This window comes from Lepisma saccharinum, chromosome 1, assembly GCF_977018435.1.
Source record: "Lepisma saccharinum chromosome 1, izLepSacc3.1, whole genome shotgun sequence".
Taxonomy (NCBI): domain Eukaryota; kingdom Metazoa; phylum Arthropoda; class Insecta; order Zygentoma; family Lepismatidae; genus Lepisma; species Lepisma saccharinum.
In genome coordinates this window covers 49,910,485-49,931,247 of record NC_139229.1, presented here as the reverse complement: position 1 = coordinate 49,931,247, position 20,763 = coordinate 49,910,485, and the positions used below count along the sequence as shown (strand labels likewise).

General features: G+C 37.8%; 1 protein-coding gene across 1 annotated transcript in view; it reads left to right on the top strand.

The window, feature by feature from the left end:
* Positions 1-3,950: 3,950 nt before the first annotated feature.
* The window catches only part of LOC145994957 (ferric reductase 1-like), a 177,313-nt gene continuing 160,500 nt past the window's right edge, over positions 3,951-20,763 (top strand). Inside the window, exons 1-3 of the mRNA XM_083131491.1 lie at positions 3,951-3,995; positions 15,153-15,504; positions 18,292-18,383. Of these exons, the coding sequence (XP_082987617.1) occupies positions 15,154-15,504; positions 18,292-18,383 (443 nt within the window). The 5' untranslated portion in view covers positions 3,951-3,995; position 15,153. The remainder of the gene's footprint in view (positions 3,996-15,152; positions 15,505-18,291; positions 18,384-20,763) is intronic.

The window sequence follows — 20,763 nt, the reverse complement described above, 5'->3', positions numbered from 1 at the left end:
CCTAAAAATAGGATTCGTAGAGCAACTGCCACTGGAGAGAATAATAAAATTTCAGTCCTAGCCGCGGTGGCTCATAATCCCCAGGCGAGTACACGAGTAGAAGTGCAACACACATATCTTTGCCGTTGCGCAAATACCAATTTTCTATTCGTCTTTCTCTCTCTTAGCATCACATGTTCTACCCTGCTCGCCAACCTACGCCATATTGTCGTTCCATTCCTGGACACACTCGCGCAAACATCATTGAAAACAATTAAATAGCGCTCCAGCTCGCGGTTCACACCGTTCGGCAGGGACGGTAATGTGGCAATATAGCATAGCGTAGTGGCTGCTTCTTTTATGCAGTGCATGTTCATTGGCTAGCTAGTGACTAGTGTTGCCAAATGTAAATATGAAGCACTATTTCTGTTACCGAAGGAGAAAGGCAAAATGATGGTGAGTTTTGTTGGATTGTAAACACCATATTTTTATTTTAAGTATTTGACTGGTTTGACATTGTGTGCGTGTATTGCGTGTGTGTAAGTGAAGGTGCATGTGTTTGGTTAGTGAACGTTAAATTCCATAATGCCTCCAGTACTATTGTTCATATTTCATCACTTTAGAATTGCTCAAAAGAAATAAATTATGTGGATGCATGAGCATTTCAACCCTCGTCTCCGGCACCGACACGTGTTCTTGTAGGAATTGTATGATGGAAGCTGTTATTTTTGCTGTTTAATGGAATCCGAACCACTATGTGCCTCCACCGGGTATCGAACCTGGGACCCCTTGATTACAAGGCGACGACGCGACCACTGCGCCATCGGGGAGGCCCTGTATACTGTTTTTAAATTACGTGTAGATGTTATCTAACCTAGGTTAGAACAAATGTTCTAAGGTGCTTGGAACAGCAAGGCAATAATTTAGTTAACTGACTGGCAACATAATACAAATCCCTCTCCCCCACAAATTCCCAAAATGAAATCACAAATACGGACGCCACTGTGTGGGTATCCCCTCCAAAGCAAAAAGCTTAATTCGCACGGTGCTTATCCTCTCGGGCACAGTATCGATTGCTAATGTACCCTTTTCAAACTCACCACGTTATATATGGTTGACGCACTAGCTACGTTAACGACCGGTTGGCTTTGAAGTCCACGGAGCGCGCCCACCAGCTGCAACAATCACATTCAACGCACAGTGTTGCCACACATCTACTCTACGCCACCTTGTCCCTCCGCGCACAAGCACCTTCCCACGGTCTCCACATTGAAGTTGCAAAGTACGGCAACAGCGTATCCGCAGTCATGTGACTGAGACTCCACGTGGAGTAGACGAGCAGAATGACAGCTGCGCCCATTGGCTGAAGGTTGAGTGTGATTGGACGAAAACAACTCACCCGCTATTTATCCCCACCCACGTTCGTGGCGGTGGTTTTCTTCAGTTCTTCGACGTTAACGAAGTAAGCGCGTGGACTAAACAAAGGCCTATTTGTTTGTTTATATTTATGCATAACAAGAACATTACCGTAACAATCGAAACCGCGCCCGCAAGAAAATGAAATGCAAACCGATTTCTGGAGTAGCTCTTTGCAATTTATAAATAGTGGATTTAAGAACGGCAAATATTAATTACGGAAGTTCTTTTTGTCGAGAAAGATGGTCAAAAGTTGGTACTGACAATTTATCTACTTACAGTAATAAGGAATTCACAGAGTAACTTTAATTATGTTAAAATTTCATCTTCATGCTTCCTAATAGTTTATGTGAAAACATGAAGTTACAACAATTAAGCTAAAGTTGTCCAGATAGGCAATTGAAACTCCTCTTAAGGCACCCCCAAATAAATTAGTCTGCGCACGCCTATGCTTACATATATGCGTGATATTGTTGAACAATGGGATCCATGAGTATTACCGTTCAAATTGTCCATCACCATGTTCGTGCACTTTGTTTGACCCAATAAGAGCTTCAAGAATTAAAGGAAATCTCAAAACAAGCTGTTGACAACTTCTGCACCAGCGTACATAAAAATCCATCGCTTAAAAGCACATAGGAGGTGAGAAAAAAATTAATGGAAATAGGCATGGACAATTTGCACGGTAATACTCATGGATCCCACTCTACCATTTACATTCAACATTTTAAACGTCCTATTACTGAAATAGGCAGAATTAAGCTAAAGTTGTCCAGATAGGCAATTGAAACTCCTCTTAAGGCACCCCCAAATAAATTAGTCTGCGCACGCCTATGCTTACATATATGCGTGATATTGTTGAACAATGGGATCCATGAGTATTACCGTGCAAATTGTCCATCACCATGTTCGTGCACTTTGTTTGACCCAATAAGAGCTTCAAGAATTAAAGGAAATCTCAAAACAAGCTGTTGACAACTTCTGCACCAGCGTACATAAAAATCCATCGCTTAAAAGCACATAGGAGGTGAGAAAAAAATTAATGGAAATAGGCATGGACAATTTGCACGGTAATACTCATGGATTCCACTCTACCATTTACATTCAACATTTTAAACGTCCTATTACTGAAATAGGCAGAATTAAGCTAAAGTTGTCCAGATAGGCAATTGAAACTCCTCTTAAGGCACCCCCAAATAAATTAGTCTGCGCACGCCTATGCTTACATATATGCGTGATATTGTTGAACAATGGGATCCATGAGTATTACCGTTCAAATTGTCCATCACCATGTTCGTGCACTTTGTTTGACCCAATAAGAGCTTCAAGAATTAAAGGAAATCTCAAAACAAGCTGTTGACAACTTCTGCACCAGCGTACATAAAAATCCATCGCTTAAAAGCACATAGGAGGTGAGAAAAAAATTAATGGAAATAGGCTTGGACAATTTGCACGGTAATACTCATGGATCCCACTCTACCATTTACATTCAACATTTTAAACGTCCTATTACTGAAATAGGCAGAATGTCGTAATAACATAACCCTCGTAAAGCATAAAGCTTTGATGTTATACTAACAAATTGGTGGTGTTCTTTGTGAGTGTCCCTTCATCACATTATCAGTCATCCTCACCTTCGCGATTAACCAAAAGTGGCAGAAAAGTGAAGTAAAGTAGACCAATTCAATGCAACAATAAGCTATACTATAATGATAATGACAATATACGATCTGCAGTTTTGATAGGGTCTGATCAGTGATGAATTCAGTGGGTGGTCCGGTTGCAAAAACCTCCCCAGAAATTAAAAAGACCCTCCAAAAATTTTTAGCAACGGATACAACATTCGGACTCTAGCTAAGAAATTTGGCAACCATGTTCTCTTTGCTTTCTTTCATAATTTAACATAAAATGTACTTTTTGTGTTTTATTTTGTAGTAATAATCACTGATTCAGTCCTCTTTATAATTAAAACCAAAATGATGAACTCATTTAAATTATCGCCCGTTTAATTAACTGCTAAATTAAGAAATATGATGAATCAGGATACGCTTCTTTTTTGTGTGAAGGTGGCAACTGCTGAACAGAAAGTTTCATTTATGATGCCATCCACAGATCTGCTGTAGAAAGCCTAGACGCTTAGTTTTATGTAAATGTAAATTATTGCATGCTATAATATTCTTTAATTGATTCTCGTATTCTCATTCTTAAAATGATAGTTAATTAATCCTAATTTCACTTAATGTAATTTAATTACTTATCAGAAGTAAGGAGCAAATTTTAAAAAATAGTATTGTTTCATTGGTTTTATAATTTGATGTCTATGATTTGAAGTTCATTGTCCGCCCCGGGCACCGGATGAAAATGGCTGGATTCAATACTGGGTCTGATGATGTTTATTTGCTAAATTTCACGGACAATCACTGGTTGTTACTATAAACAAGTCATTTTGCTAGTGTTTGAACTGCTTCCTTGTTGGAAAAACCACAGGAAAAGGAAGAATGGTTACTCATAACAAAGAGATTAGAATATCCGGTAAAAATCTGTCCAAAGGAAAACAGAGGAAGGGGGTCGTCATTTTATTTTCTTATCTACATCTATCGGTAAGTAAACGTCTTGGATATGTTAATCCATTTTATACTAGGAATTAACAATAGCCTATTTGTTTTCTGTAATTTTGTGTGAATTATACTCATTTGTCAAGTTCTGGAATCATATTTCTCCCTAACTCTCTCGCTGAAGGTTCGTTTGATCATTCTACAGATTTGATACTTATGCTTATTAACATGTTACTTAGCTATTAATTTATAGAATTAGTTTATATAACTTCTGGCCAACCTCCGTGGCAGAGTGGTTATACCAGCGCTCTACGACAGTATGGATCCCGGCATCGAATCATGGCCTGCACATGGATGATCTTTGTGAGTGTCCCTTCATGAATTTCATATCACTCATCCCGATCGTCGCGATTAGCCAAAAGTCGAAGAAAGTGGAAAAATCAACCAATTTTAAAAGTTTTGTGTTTTCATTTTTCTCTGCCACTTACCACCAATCGCAGCAATGAGATTTAAGTGGTGATTACAAGAAATTTGTACTGACAAAAGAACATCAATGTCTAGACGAGAACTCGAACCTCTGTTGACAGTGACATCTAGAGTCGACCGCTCAAAGCACTGATTCTCAAAGGTGGCTTATATGGTACACAATCCAAAGTGTGTCAATTATTACAAATATGCATTATTTTGACTCTAGTAACACATTAAAGTGCATAATCAGCTAATGATGCATATTTTGTGCATCAAAATACACTGCACTATATGAGCTGCTGCGATACATGTGATGCATTAAGAATGCATCAATTAACAAGATCAGACAGGATCAGTGGCGGCAATTGGGTACTAAAACTGGTAGGGTGCAAGATGCCAAAAGTGGGGGGCAAGGACAGTTTACTTTCTCTTGATAGATAAGGTTTAGCATAGTGCGGGGGCAAAAGTGGCAAAAAGTGTGGGGCAACTGCCTCCCCTCGCCCCCCCCCTAATCGTCGCCAATGGACAGGATCATTTAAAAAACACCAAAAGTTACACGTTTAACTGTGCCAACATTGAATTGATGCATTTCGAGTTATGTGTGTAGTATGTATACAGGGTGTTCCAGAAGTGATAGCGCAAACTGAAACGGTGAAAATACGCGATAGAAGCAAGAAGAGTCCTAGTAAATGTGGGATCGCAAACGAACCGTTTGCGAAGTAATTGCGAATGTATGGTTGCGACCCGCCACTGACTTGATTGTTTGTACACATCCTACTGTCTTCACGTGTGAGGTGACATAGTCCTACCTAGTAACAAAGAACAGAATTAAAAGTTTCACCTCGCTCGACATTACTGTTACTTTTATTACCAAGGACTATTGTACTGTACAGTACTTGTTATGTTTGGTTTTATGTTTTGTGTATGTATGTACAGTCCACCACAAAAAAATAGCACCACTCTTAAAAATTGCATGTTTAGCGTGATTTAATAAAAAACATTATTTTTATCCACCCTGTATAGTATGCTACCATGTCTCCACCCTTGCTCTTGTCCTGTTCACAGGCTCGGAACAAAATCAATTGTTTTCTATATCGTCGAATTGCCGAAAGATCACATAATTCATAGCGGAGCACAAATGCAGTGGTGCTATTTTTTTTTGTGGCGGACTGAATGTATGTTTTGTTTAGTTAACATTACTTAAATATGTTACATGTGCGGCAGTGTTCAATTGTAAACAAAGAAACCTCGTAGTGCGTAAGGAGATCGTAACCACACTCAGAGAACTAAATGCATCATATCGATTGATGCACCAGAATGCATCGATTGATGAACTAAAGTGTGTTTTAGGGCTTCTTCAAAGAATCAGATTAACATTTGATGCATTTGGGTGTATTTTTGTAAGAAACACCAAAGTGGATCATTTGATTCAAAGGAGGATTTATTTCAGTCGACATGCACCTCAATGCATCAGTTGATGCGTTTTGATACACCTAGATGCGTATTGATGCACCTTGATACGTTTTGATTCACCAGAATGCATCATCCATAAAGATGCAGGAAGGTGCATCAAGGAACATCAAGTGATGCATTGAAGTGCATCTCGACTGAAGGAAATCCTCATTTGAATCAAATTATGCACTTTAGTGTTTCTTTCACGACTTACAAAAATGCACCCAAATGCATTAAATGTGAATCTGATTCTTTGAAGAAGCTATAAAACATACTTTAGTACATCAATCGATGCATTCTGGTGCATCAATCGATATCATGCATTCTGGTCCATCTATCGATATGATGCATTTAGTATTCTGTGTGCACACATTCCCAACAATCTCGTAAAAGGTTCGTTTGAGACCACATGTTTACTGAGACTTTTTTGCTTCCAAGATAATGTGCTTCTCTCCGTTTTAGTTTGCGCTATCACTTCTGGTACACCCTGTATATACATATTGTTTGCAAGAAAATAAAAGCACTTTGTTTGAAAAATGATATGCATAACTCATGGCAAAAGTATGTAGCAGCGGTCGGATCATTCAACTCACGACAGAAGGTTTCAAGTTCGAGGGTCCCTGTCTGGTCACGTGCGCTACGTCGTCGATGTCCCTTCATTAACCCTAGCATACCCGAGGGGGGAGGGGGGGCGTCAGGCGCACCACATATATTTTTTTAAAAAAATTTCAACTGAAATTTTTGATAAAAAATTGGAAATTATTCACATTTTTCCCTAGGGTATTCTGAATATTCTGTCTTAGTTTTGTTCATAAAAACATAAACGCAATGTAAGTAGGAGCCAAAATGCATATGGAGGGCGTATCAGGCGCCATCTTTAAAAGCGTGTTATTCGAGACGATCATGCTAGTGAGAGTGTAAAATTCGTTGGTAATGATTATAATATTTTTTTGTAATTATTATAATTAATAAACAACTGCCCCTCTATAAACAAAGAAGCATTAATAAAAAAAAATATTATGGTTTTTGGGAGTTTTAGTGAATGGCAAGATATGGGTGTGACACTCATGCAATAATTATTTTTTAATGGTAATTTTTGTAATCATTATAATTAATAAATAACTAAACTCTATAAAAAAAGCAAGCAAGAAGCAATTCAATACCAAATGGTTTCTTGATTTTTTGTGATTAAAAAAGGCAAAGTGAGCCCCCCCCTCAGGTAAGTAAGCTTATCGTACGGCACGGGTAACCTAGGGTTAATTTCATCGAATATTCTTTCATCCCTATTTTTGCAGTTAGCCAAAAGGGGGCAGAAGAGAGGCGTAAAACAAGGGGGAAAATACAAATACGTAACAAGTTGTTCATCACTTCATCAGTAGCCACCAACCTTGTTAATTTTTCTGGACGTCCAGTTGCTATGGTAACTAACATTATGAGGCCCCCCGTGGGAATTTTGTCAGATGTAATAACGCTAAGTGCTTAGTGTGAGACTGGTACGTGAGATGGTGTATGATGTTTATTGAAGTGTTGTACATTACGAAATCGCCATCTTTGTAGAAGCTACGGGGATATAACTAGAGAAAGGTGGCTGTTCAAGTTACTCATCAAAAATTCTCAAGGTAAGATTAATTTGTACATTAAATCAAATTGTAACTTTATTATTATTTTTATTTTGAAGTTATGGGATTACCCAGCAATAACGGATGAACTTCGCAATTTCGGCAAATAGTATATGCAGTGGCGGCGATTGGGTTCCAAAACTGGGGGAGGGGGCAAGGTGCCACAACTAAGGGGGGAACAGTTACTTTTCCTTTGTATCTACCTCGGTAGATAAGATTTAGCATAGTGTGGGAGCAAAAGTGGTTAAAAGTGTGGGGCAAGGGCCCCCTAATCGCCGCCACTGTTAGGCTATCTTAGAAATAGGGACTTATGATAGAACTAGGGTCAATCTCCGTGGAGGAGTGGTTACTACAGCGCGCTACGACGCCTGGCATGGGTGTTCTTTGTGAGTGTCCCTTCATCAATTTCATCACATCATCCTCATCTTCGCGATTAGCCAAAATGGCAGAAAAACGTCGTAAAATAAACCTCATCAATCAATTAACGATTGAACCAGGCAACAACAAAAAAACTGGTGTGTGTTCTATTCAGAAGTAGGCCGAAACGGATTTTAAACCCAATACGTAGAGGCACATATTTTGGGTAAATAAAAAAATCAAAATTTCGGTACAAAATCAGTCAATTTCGGGTTCAAGAGCGGTAAATAAAATAAAATTTCGGTGTAATAGCTGTGCAAAATCGGATCATAAGTAGTATATAAAATAACATTTTGGTTTTTAAATTGTGAATATAATCCTACATTTGATTTAAGAACTGCACTTATCACACAAAATAAATATCCCTTCTAATAGCACATTTATATAGTTACCAGAGTATTAAGTTTATTCCTGTGTAAAGGGGGGTCCATTTTTGCTTCTCAAACCTTTCAGTACGTACAGTAGGTTCTCCTCACTCAACCAGCAACACATTCTGCGTCCATCTTGCAAAACCTCTCTAATGAATGAGAGGTTAGAGTTTTGCTCTTCTCTTCAGTGTATATATTGAGATTGACAGATATCATGCATTATGATTAGTTGTTGCAAATGCATCTTCTCTCCACTCTAGTGCATTCTGGGAATTACCACCAGATGCATATGATAGCATCAATTTTAAGTTCGTTACATTCATGCCAGTAACTTCTTTAAGGTCACATGACCATAAAAATGAAACTCTGATAAGTATCGCCAGACTTATGAGCGGATTTGTGCTTGTGGTACTGGCATCTTTGATGACGTCATTGCAGGAAAATGAACCAAGTAGCAGGTATCCAAGTAAACCAGGAAAAAAAACTTTTTAGGGCACTTGCTAAACATTCATGAAAAATCTCCCAACTCAAACTTTCGTCCAGAATCATACCCAGGGATATGATTATTCCTACTCTGAACTCTGGGAATGTGAAAAAACAACATGCAATTCACACCAAAACAAAAATATATTGAAAGTTTGGTTAGAACACACACACGAAAAACGCAAGGCTTTATTTTTGTTAATATTGTTGGATCTTTTTTGTCTCTGGTTACTAGAGCGACGTTATAACGACTAATGGGCTGTATTGAAATTAATAATAGTTAATATTAAAATATCTACATACACATCAAATAGTATCAAATACATTTGACACGAAACTTCTGGAATTTTCTTCCCTTTCAATATTTAAACAGACGGAAATCGTGGATGATAGTCAGCTTGCACAATCGGTGGATTTTTTTAAACCATATGTACGTATACTCAATATGTCTTAATATTAACCTATTAATAAATCAATTTCTGCAAGGGAAAGATAGTTCCATTTTGTTATTTTGAGCATGATCATGGAAATTTATTTTTAACTTGAAATTTGACTCTTGGGTTAATCTATCAAAACAATCGAATCCATAAGAGACGACAAATTATAACAATTAACAAATAAAAAAGTGAAAAGGAAAACCTAAAGCCACAGAAATAAGAAGTCAATATATACATCAAAGGAGAATGTAGTGAAATATCTAAAAAAAATAATTAATAGAACAGGAATGGCCCGTTGCCATTGGCTCTGCCCACAAAATTTACTGGTAATATTGCATGACGTCATGCCTGAATCTGATTGGCTTGTATGCTCGGAGCGTCTAGGAGGAAACGAGCATGCTTTGTCTTGAGGCCAGGGGGTGCTATTCCGGTTTCCCGCGCTACGTCGGAGGCAATTATTCGGAAGCAATGTTAACAACACATATTTTGTTTTCATTGCTTTTCTGTCCCTTTTCAAGTTAATCGTGGTAAAAGAAATGGATGACAACGGAAGAACTTCGTGATGAATTCACACATGTCTTTGGTTCTTTAACACTATTTCTCTACATTTCTACACGCAACAATGAGGGTAAATGCAGGGCCGGCGGAAGGGGGGGGGGGGTCGAACCGTGCCACCGCCCAGAGCGGCAAATTTTCAGGGTAGCAAAATTTGAAGAGAAGAAAAAAAATAAGCCTATTGAAAACTTGAAAATTATAATATTATATTATATAACTTGGGAGTTAATATATGCCATCCCACCGTTTTCAATGAACATATCAGTAGTCTCACTTTAAAAGCACTGAGTTCCACAAGGTGGGAAAGCTCATTCGATGCCTTAACTCCGGTGAGATATCAAGTGGGAGAGGTCTATGATGCGTTCCTTAAAATAATTGGCGACAATAAAACTGTCCAAATGGTCGCACATGAGGCTCAGTGTATTTATTGCAAACCAGTTATGTGGATTTACATTCCTTTGCTCTAGTTTGCACTAGTTATCTGGTATGACTTTTTACTCCACGTAATGTAATGAGCAAATGTCTTCAAAACATTAATCTATAACGATGTGTTAGATGCTGTTAGATGATTTCTTGCAAACATATCAGCGCTTTGAAAAAAGCAGGAGTGACGCTACTTGGCAGCCTCTACCTCCACTCGTGGAGTCGTCGGGGGGCGGTGACCTGTGAGTCTCGGTTGATGAGAAAGAATTGGCATCGAATTTAGATATAGACGATCCAAAGATAGGTAACACTGTACAGGGCTGAAATCGAAAGAAGAAGCAGTTTCAGTGTGATGAAACTGTTGAAGATCCACATGGTACAAAGTTGATTTTTATTACCAGGTCCTAGACGATTATTTTAGCTCTAAGAGAAAGATTTGAGCAGCTCACATCATAGTGAATTTTCAATTTCTTTTATGATATTAGTAAGCATAAAGATATGCCATTTGATCTTTTGTCTGAAAAGTGTAGAAAACTTGCCGGAATGTTAACACAAAAAGGCTACTGAATAAAAATATAAATAAATAATAATAATAAAAAAAACAATTACACAAAGGATATCTTAAACTGATAAAGGGTCATGATTTTGCACCTAATGTGAGTGTAGAACTTCGAATTTATTAACTTTCGGTAACCGTGGCAAGTGCCGAACAAAGTTTTTTTTTTTTTAAATTAAATACTATTTCTTCGGCCAATTATGTCTGAAACACGCTCGTTCCCATTTTATGCAAGATAGCATTATACGAAAAATAATATTACATGCAAAGGTAAGGGTAAAATTCCCTGTGCATATAGCACCATGTCATGATGGCACATTTAGGGGATGTGGGGGTAGGGCCACACATATTCTCGATCTAGGCCATTTTGGAGGTAATGCGATCAGCACCACTCTTCGGCCGCCTTTACCTCCCAGGGTTGACCCCAGGTACCCATTAATTTTAGGCTGGGTGAACCCCAGAGCCGCTTTATGCGGGGACAACGCAAGAAAGAATTCAGACCTCAGATCACCCACGCGGGAGATCTGGAAATATTACATGTAATTCTTTTAAGAATCCAATCATACTAGGTCAGTCAAAAAGTAAATGAAATCATTTTTATTTTACTTTCCACAGCAACAATAGAAAACTTACAATGATATCATTTTCCAACATAGTCCCCCTGCACTTCAATACACTTGATATCCTGAGAAAAAAAGGTTTTCGGTTGAGCAGCAAGCCACGTATGCACCGCTTCCTTCACCTGTGGATCTGTGTCGAATCGACGGCCTCTTAAAGCATCTTTTAGTGGACCGAACAGATAGTAATCCGACGGGGCGAGATCGGGACTGTATGCAGGATGCTCTAACACCTCGAAGCCCAGATTCTGAATAGTTTGAGCGGTGTTGGAGGCGGTGTGGGGACGCGCTTTGTCATGCAACAAAAGAATGCCTTCCGACAATCGACCTCATCGTTTGCTTCGAATTGCAGGCTTCAACTTGTTCGAAAGCATATCACTATATCGTTCACTGTTTATTGTTGTCCCGTTTTCCACATAATGTTCCATAAGTACCCCTTCTGAGTCCCAAAAAAGAGTGAACATCACTTTTCCTGCAGAGTGTTGGCGCTTGACTTTTTTCTTTTCACTGGAGATTCAGGTTGTTTCCATTCCATGCTCTGGCGTTTGCTCTCAGGTTCGAAGTGATGGATCCATGTTTCATCTCCAGTGAGGATTCGTTTCAAAAAGGCTTCACCTTCGTTAGCATGTCTGTCCAATAATCGCTGACAGATTCTCACACGATTTCGCTTGTTCTCGTCAGTGAGTTCTTTAGGGACCCATCTCGCACAGACTTTATGAAAGTTGAGCCTGTTATGGATAATTTCATATGCAGAACCATGACTAACGTGCATATGGTTTGCCACTTCATCAACAGTCACTCGTCGGTTATTCAGAACCAGCTCACTGACTTGCTCAATATTGTCATCAGTAGTGGATGTGGCTGGACGACCTGCTCTTTCCTCGTTCTTCACACTTATTCGACCGCTTTTGAACTTTTCAATCCACTGGTAAACACTTCGCAGCGGTAAAACATTGTCACCGTATTGTGCTGAAAGTCTTCTATGGATTTCAGCTCCTGGTACACCTTCAGACCACAAAATACGGATTACAGAACGCTGTTCTTCTGTGGTGCACACGGACAGTGGCGCAGCCATGTTTGCTTGGCAACACTGCAGAACGAACTGAAGTGATGACGCTGTAACCTGCCACAGGCGAAGACGATACTATCTATCGGCTTGCGAGCGCAGAGTTGTACAGCCAACCTACGGAAGAAAAGAAAAACATTGCATTTACTTTTTGACTAACCTAATATATTGCAGACCAACAACGGTAAACATATGAAGTCAAGCTTTCATTTCTTTCCTAATACTTGTTACATTTAAGATACGTTTAAGAGAGAAAGAGAGAGAGAGAGGAAATTAATTTAATATCATTTATTCCATTAATTTCTGCACCAATCAACGAAATCCCTCAAAAAATAAATAAAACATAAAGAAATTTATTCTTATAGAAGTCAACATTAACATAATATAAAATTAGTGTCGCATTTTTTAAAGTGGTCGAGCGAGATATCATTTTGTGTTTAATAGTATTGAAATAGCGTAACAACTCTCATTATTTATTTTATAGTTTGATGTTTTACTTAGGAATATATTGATTTTCAATTTCCTGTTGCTGCGTAATGAGTGGGGGGGGGGGGGTCGAAAGGCTGCGTCCTCTGCCGCAATCGCCCAGAGCGGCAAAATGAGTAGCGCCGGCCCTGGGTAAATGATCATTACAGGAGACAAACACAATAGAACACTCCAAAATGTCGTAAAGTCAAAATAATTTAAAAGCCACTGAGTGTGGGGGAGCGGAATTTAGTGCCCGGTGCATATTTTCATGCAAATATCTGACTGATTTAGTTTAATACGCCATAACGTAACCTCAACCGGACATATATGATATACATACGTTTATAAATGTGTGTGTGAGTATGTTTGTGCCGACCTCCGTGGCAGAGTGATTAGCACATCGCGGTACAACACCAGGGGCACCGGGTTCGAATCCCGGCCTGGGCATGGATGTTTGCGAGTGTCATTCATCAATTTCATCATTTTATCATTCAAGCCCATCTTCGCAATTAGCCAAAAGTGGCAGAAAAGCGAAATAAATTAAACCAAATCAAACAATCATTGAAAATATGTGCGCGTGTGTGATGTGACCATCATTAAGAACAGCAATTTAGTCGGCCTCCGTCGTGCAGTGATTAGCAAATCGAATTGCGAAACAAAGGCATAGGCCATGGTTGTTGTTTATGTATTTGTTACTTGACGTAATTTTTCTACCACTTTTGTTTAATCGCAACGATGAGTCATGATCACACTAGATTCATGAAAAGACAATCCCAAAGAACACCCATGCTTACGCCGTGACTCGAACCTGGGAACATCAATGACTAGATCCAAGTTTGAACACTAAACTCGCTTGGCCATTGAGGTACCGCGAGTTTCTTTGTGATTATTCCTTAATCCGCAAATTAAGGTGTGGGTAATCTTTAATTGAGGTAACGTTTTCTCCACTTTAGATTTATTCCTTTTAAAATTTCTAAATATATTGTATATATATATATAAAAATGGCATACATTATTTTCATTTTTTTTTAAAAAGGAAATTATGTATTTATTTATGTATTTTCTTCCGTACACCCTTTATTAAAAGTGCAAGAAAAGTATTTTTTCTGCAATTTTCCCATGTCTTGGAGGCAGTTGCCCACTTTGCCACCCTCATGACCCGCCAACGCTACCATCAATTTTATCACTTCATCATTCATTTTTATTGTTGCGATTACCTTAAAGAAGTAGAAAAGCGGCATATTTTTGCTACATATACCTACTTAGATACTAGATACATTATTATGAAAACGCAATTATGATTAACAAACATTTGTGAAAAATTGAAGGCTATGAAGGACAAATAATAAGTATTGGTGTGGTGGCGAAATATTTAATATAAATTTGTATTTTTTACCCACACGCAACTTTAGATTTCAATGTAGCTGTGATATAAACGGATAGCTGTGTTTACTTTTCGCTTGACTTGTATAACGCAAGTTATTATTATAAAGTGATGTAAACCAGTTCATGTGATTGCCTAGGTTTTATTCCTTGCTTTTTGCCTGTTATACTACTGAAAATGCCTGGTAGAACCAAGATATGAAGAATTAAATATGAAGGTATTTCCCATAAGTTTCCATTGTTAAGCGAGCCTTTAATCTATATTAGGTTTTTGTTATTCTAACTTCTTATTAAATAAATATTAGTTGGTGTATTGAGGAACCTATTCTTAGAATTCTCGGTCGTATGGTCGCATTCACTATACAGCGTTGCCCCCTAATTGTTTATCAATTTAACTTGCATAGCATACAGTTATCTGATTATGATATATAAAGAAAGGGGAAATATTTACTTGTTGATTGTCAAAATTCTACAGCAAAAATGAAAAGATCTAATTTTCTGGTTTTGAATTGGTAACTAATTTCCTCGAATAATGGACTCTGATAACAGCCTCCTGCTTTCACTGTCCCTTTGTATGGTAGATCCTGCTTTAAGCAGTTGAGGTTGAGCAGTTCGAGCGTCAGACCGACCTCTCTCCGGGGCACTTTTATGTCATCCCTGAGCTCTCGAGCAAATACTGTCAGTTTGTATCACATTGATTACAAAGACCAACTCTACAACGAGATATTTCCTTCTCTTAAACCTCCGAACACACGGGGTTGTGCTCCGACGTGGCAACAGCGCGAACTTCTGCCACCCGCCTAATTTCATGGCAGTGCGTTTAGTGTGTAGGCTCTTTTATATTATCGCTGAAGACTTTTCTTCTGCTAAATATTTTTTGTTTGTTTTAGAATGAAGACAACTGTGATGGCGACCTTACACCTTTACATCCTGCTATTTGGTATGGTGAGATTTGCTGAAAGCTACCGAACTGGAGCTCCAATTGCAGCCTGCTCAACAATGAGACCTAATCATGGGGGAATCGAGCCGCAAGTAGGCCCTTCGCCATACACTGTCAGAACATCCAGAAGTCACCTAGAATACGGTCAGAGGCTGGAAATCATTCTAGACTCTCATCCAAGTTTGGACTTCGCTGGTTTCCTGGTGCAGGCACACTCGATAAACGAACATGAGACTGCGCTTCCTACTTTCTATATTTCTCCTGAAGTTGGTCAGATACTCAGCTGTGGTGCTGGTCCCCAGGTAAGTAATAATAGTACAGTGCGATCCATGAGTATTACGGTGCAAATTGTCCATAACTATTTTCATTAATTTTTCTCTTACATCCTGTGTGTTAAGCCATACATTTTTATGTATGCTGGTCAGAAGTTGTCATCATCTTGTTTTGAGTTTTCTTTTAATTCTTGAAGCTCTTATTGGGTCAAATAAAGTGCACGAACATGGTGATGGACAATTTGCATGGTAATACTCATGGATCCCACTGTACATGTGAGTGTCATTTTGGTACTTGAGTGGTCATCTTTAAATGGTGATGATTATCTATCTTTCTAGACTTCTAAAAATTCTTGTCTCTCGTCCTGACACTTCCATCTAATGAATTGAGTGCATTCTTCTGCTTACTTGTGGTCAGGCCCGTAGCGAGGGGTAGAAAAAGGGAGCTGAAGCCTAGAGCGCCATTAAAAAAAATAAAAAAAATAAAGAAAATAAAAAATGGGACTTAGAAATTTACACTTGACATAGAAATACCGTATTCCGGTAACATACTGCTGGAATTTTATGTTACCCAAATATAGGTAGTACAATTTTAAAGATTTTCTTCAGACATTAAGACATAACTGAAACATTCTAAAATATGCTACTAAACGTTTTTAAGCACAAATGAAAACTCCAAATTTTTAAATTAAAATATGTTTTTAATGGTGTTTCTTGTTTTCATTTTAAAATTTGTTGGATATAAATATCACAAACCATGGCATAAGAAGAAAATATCGAAGAATGCACATAAAATGTCGGTGGAGTCGAACGGGGTGGGGCGCTAAACCATAATCCCGCCTAGGGCGCCAAAATGTCTAGCTACGGTGCTGCTTGTGGTTTTCTATAATCAAGACCTTACACTAGGACCTTACTTCCATGCCATAGCGCCCGCATAGGGGAGCCAGTGGGTACTTGCTCCCCTTGAGATATCTGGAAAAAGGTCTTGCAATTTGAGTGGTGAAATGGTAGTGATATTTGGGGTGAATCTTCCACGTAGTACACCCAATTGTCAACCTCACTTCCACATAGTACACCCTGGACTGCTTTGTGCAGACTAACGAGGCTCTGGTGACTGGTCCTATGGCCAGTATAATTCTGTGTTGTCCTTTTTTTTTGTCCTTGTGTGTGCTGAGTGTCCCTTTACAGCCTCAGCTTTTAATCTAAGTCAGAATGTTTTAAGGTTTTAGTTATGTGACACTACAGTTATGGTAAGGGGCTGGACTCCGTATTATGCGACGGGTGCAAATAGCCTAAGCGCTGACACACCCAAAATTTTAAATTCAAATGGTAGCGATATTTTATTACGAATAATATTTTCTGTGACTTGCAGGTTGTAAGTTACAGCAATCATGTACAACAAATTAACGATAGATTGTTTAAGTAGAAACATTATTATTAAACAGAATTATCAAATGTGAGAGGCAACATGAACACTTTCAAGAAATCATAGCAAATGCAGAAAATATTTCTTCATGTCTTGAGCTTGGCAGCATTACCGCACTACTGCGTGCTACAATACATCAAACCTGCAACTTAAACTACCCTTTGACTCAAAGCCAGTATTATAATAGATCTTTGTATATTTGTTGCTTGGATTTTGTTGTACTATCTTCAAAGGAAAAAATTGAGAAGTAAATTGAAGTGCTATTAACATTGTCTTTTACATCCGAAATTCATGAAGAAATGTTTTTTATAAAAAATCTTAAAAAAATACAAAATAAAAATTTATGACCTAAAAATAGTAAAAAAATTACCCTCAAATTTAAAAATGACTGATTTTTAAAATAAAATAAAAACATATTAGTTCGTTAACATGTAATGAGTTAATTTTAAGGAGCGTCCGCGCACCGTCTGAAACGCAGTATTCGTCTCTCTATCTGTGCTTCGTGAAAAAGTAGGAAAAGGCTAGAAAGCTGTTTGAAAAGTGAACTCGAGTCTGAACTTAACAACGCCAGGTACTTTCAATTCAATTTTAATTCTATGATTTATAAAATAATAAAAGCAATAAGGCAAAACATAAATTTCTATGACTGAAAGCAAGATGTGAAATTTCTCTCTGCAACCCCTTCCCTGAGAAAAATCTTTCGGGTGCTCATGCTTCCATGTGTCCTGCCCTATTTTCTGAATGCCTTTACGATTCGTCAAAGTTGCCATTAGGCATTGAGTACAATAATGGCATGGCATTAATTGGGTATTTACGCTGCTGAAATAACAGGTACGAAGACATAATTATAGAATTAAAATATGGAATAGCTCACAAGTGACATGCACATGTACTGATAAGTCTGCTATGTGTGTGAGTGTATAGTGAAGAGAAGTACAATTTGAAAACATTATATTTCTGAAATTAGTATACAGTCGTAAGAGTTCTTCACAACTACGATGAAAATCTTTTAAAAAACCTTAATAGATGTACAATTGCAATTACACAATATACAAATATTGTGCAATTGAGATATTTCGTGCTTCTTAGAAGCATTTTAAAAGTAAATTTATAAGTGAATAGTTATATTTACCCTGGTTTCACGTGAAAAACTGTACACTAGAAAAAATAATTAATCAATTGTGTATGAAATGCAGTTTGGCATTCTTACCACAACTTACTGCACTAGATTTATGTATTTTAATTTGAAGTTTTCAAAGTATTATTCTTAATACAGTTTTATGCCTGAAAAACAACACGTTAATGGTAAAATGTATAGAATTGTGAATTATTCAGTATTATAACACGTATAGAAATTTGCAAATGAATATAAATATTTTTTTTATTTTCAGAATGCAGTCACCCATAAGGATAATACAAGAAAGAAATCTGTTATGTTTGAATGGGAGCCTAGTGCTGATTTTACCGGACCCATAATATTTAAGTGAGTGTAATATTGTGAATTTTTGTGATAGGAATGTGAAGCTTATAGTACATGAGTGGGTAACATAAAAAGCCATAACGCATGTTAATATACAATTACATACACTGTACACAATACATACAATATACGAGGGTTGATCCCTATGCTCCACCCCTTCCCGATGTCCGTACGAAAAATTTTTAGCTTATTTTTTTGAATAATCTCCTTGAAGTTTGATGCAGTTGTCCCAGAGATGTTCCAACATTTCTACCGCTTCCTGGAAGGAGGGTTGTCCAACCTCTTCAAATCACCCAACGAAAATCTCTTCCCACGCAGGTGTTCTTTCAGTTTTGGGAACAGTCTGTAGTCACTCGGTGCCAGATCTGGTGAATACGTAGGTTGTCCAAGCAATTCAAAACCCGCCTTATTATTGCAGCCATTGCAACACACACACCCTGTGTCTGCGAGTCAATTACTTTATTGATGCTCTTTTCTGTTGTGACAGTTTTTGAAGGGCCACCGCCATGTTCACTTTAGAAGGATATTCTCCTACATTTAAACTCCCGACACGATCTTTTTACGACACCATAAGACACAGGATATTCCACCACAGTTGTAGACATATTGTTGTGAATTTCAGTGGGCGTCATCATCTTCTTTTGAAGGTATCTCTGGTCAACAGGCTCCATTTTGCTGCTGACTCCCCACTTCTGACCATTCAAGCACCTTAAATGAAGAAACACAAACACATACGGACATTTAAGTTTACAAGCACACTACCAACATACCAGTCATTAATTATACACAAAATAAAAATTGTAGCACAAGTAGAAATGGGTCAGGGGGTGGAGCATAGGGATCCATCTTTGTATATGCATAAATATTTCCCCCTCATTGTGTAAATCTGAATGTCCTGTTTAGTCAGAAGTTTGAAGTCATGAAACATCACAGTATGTTCCAGATGCAAGACCTTTTCCTGCAGCCACAGGTTTAATAACCTTTTACAGTATTAAGTTTTCACAATCATTCATGCTACCACATTCATCTGTTCTAATAACTTTAAGATTATGTACTGTACATAGATATTTACATGTGTTCGAGTTTCAGTTAAGGTTTAAAAATTCTTAAACTGGTAATCAGTAATGGCTTATTCATTAATTTAATTTCGTTCCATTTTTCAATATTTTCTTATTTACAATGGCGGAGTTCAGACATAGTCCTTTTCTTCAACCCAACAATTTTTACATTGTGGCAAAAGTAGATTACTTACAAGTAGTAAGACTTAATCATAATATGTAAGAGTGTTAAATTATAGTTGTGGACAAAGAATGTCCTTACGTATAGATATTATCCTAGTCCTACAAGCACATACATGTGTACTTAATTGTAAAAATTTAAAACATTCATATGCAAAAGGACAGAAATGTGTGAATCTACTAATATAAACACGAACTTAAACACCCACACCATAAAAATTTTAAAAATAAATTGATTGATTAAGTTGGTGTTTTAAGTCCACTTTATACACAGTAAGGTTAATTGAGACTGGACCTACAGTTTAAAGTGGGATTCGAACCACTATGTGCCTCCACCTGGTATCGAACACAGGACCCCTTGATTACAAGGCAACGACGCTACCACTACACACACACACACACATACATACATACATACCCATTCAAGCAACATACAAAGGAACCTGTGATGTTCCACACAGTAACCTGGGATGAAAATGTATCCATTTTTTCATTTTTCTGTACTGGTAAGTTATTTCCAAATAGTGATTTTTAAAATTTTGTCCCCAAGTAGCCGAAAGAAGAAAATTTTCTAAGCTCATTGGGAATTTCATTCCACGCTCTAGTGGCAGATAAAGTAAACTATTTCGCGTAGGATCTTGATAGACGAAACAGTTCCTAGAAAGCGAGAAAGAGCAAGACAATTCCCGGCGTGGTTTGACAAGGAACTCAAAAAATGAAAGGAGTCGATACTAACGTGTGATTATGTCGACTTTTCCGCGCATAGGTCAGCATTCAGAAAATTGCATAAAATAAATTACAGGGAATATTTAATCAACTTGGAAGAGCAAATAGAATTAAATCTTAAATTAATTTGGGGTTATAGTCTACGTATAAGGGACAAGTCACGCTCGACGAGAATACCAACGTATGTATTTTGTGGTGATAGATCCTCTGTACATTCGGAAGTGTCATGTGAGCTCTTTTCTGACTATTTTGCTAGTTTTTATGTTCCTGCTGATAATGCTGTATCAATTACAGAGCGGGAAGACATTTATTCCAATAATATACCACAACTTTGTGTAACTAATGAGGAAGTTAACGCAGTATCTATCCTCTGAGATGAAAAAAGCTTTAGTAACACGAATTCATAAATCAGGTGACAA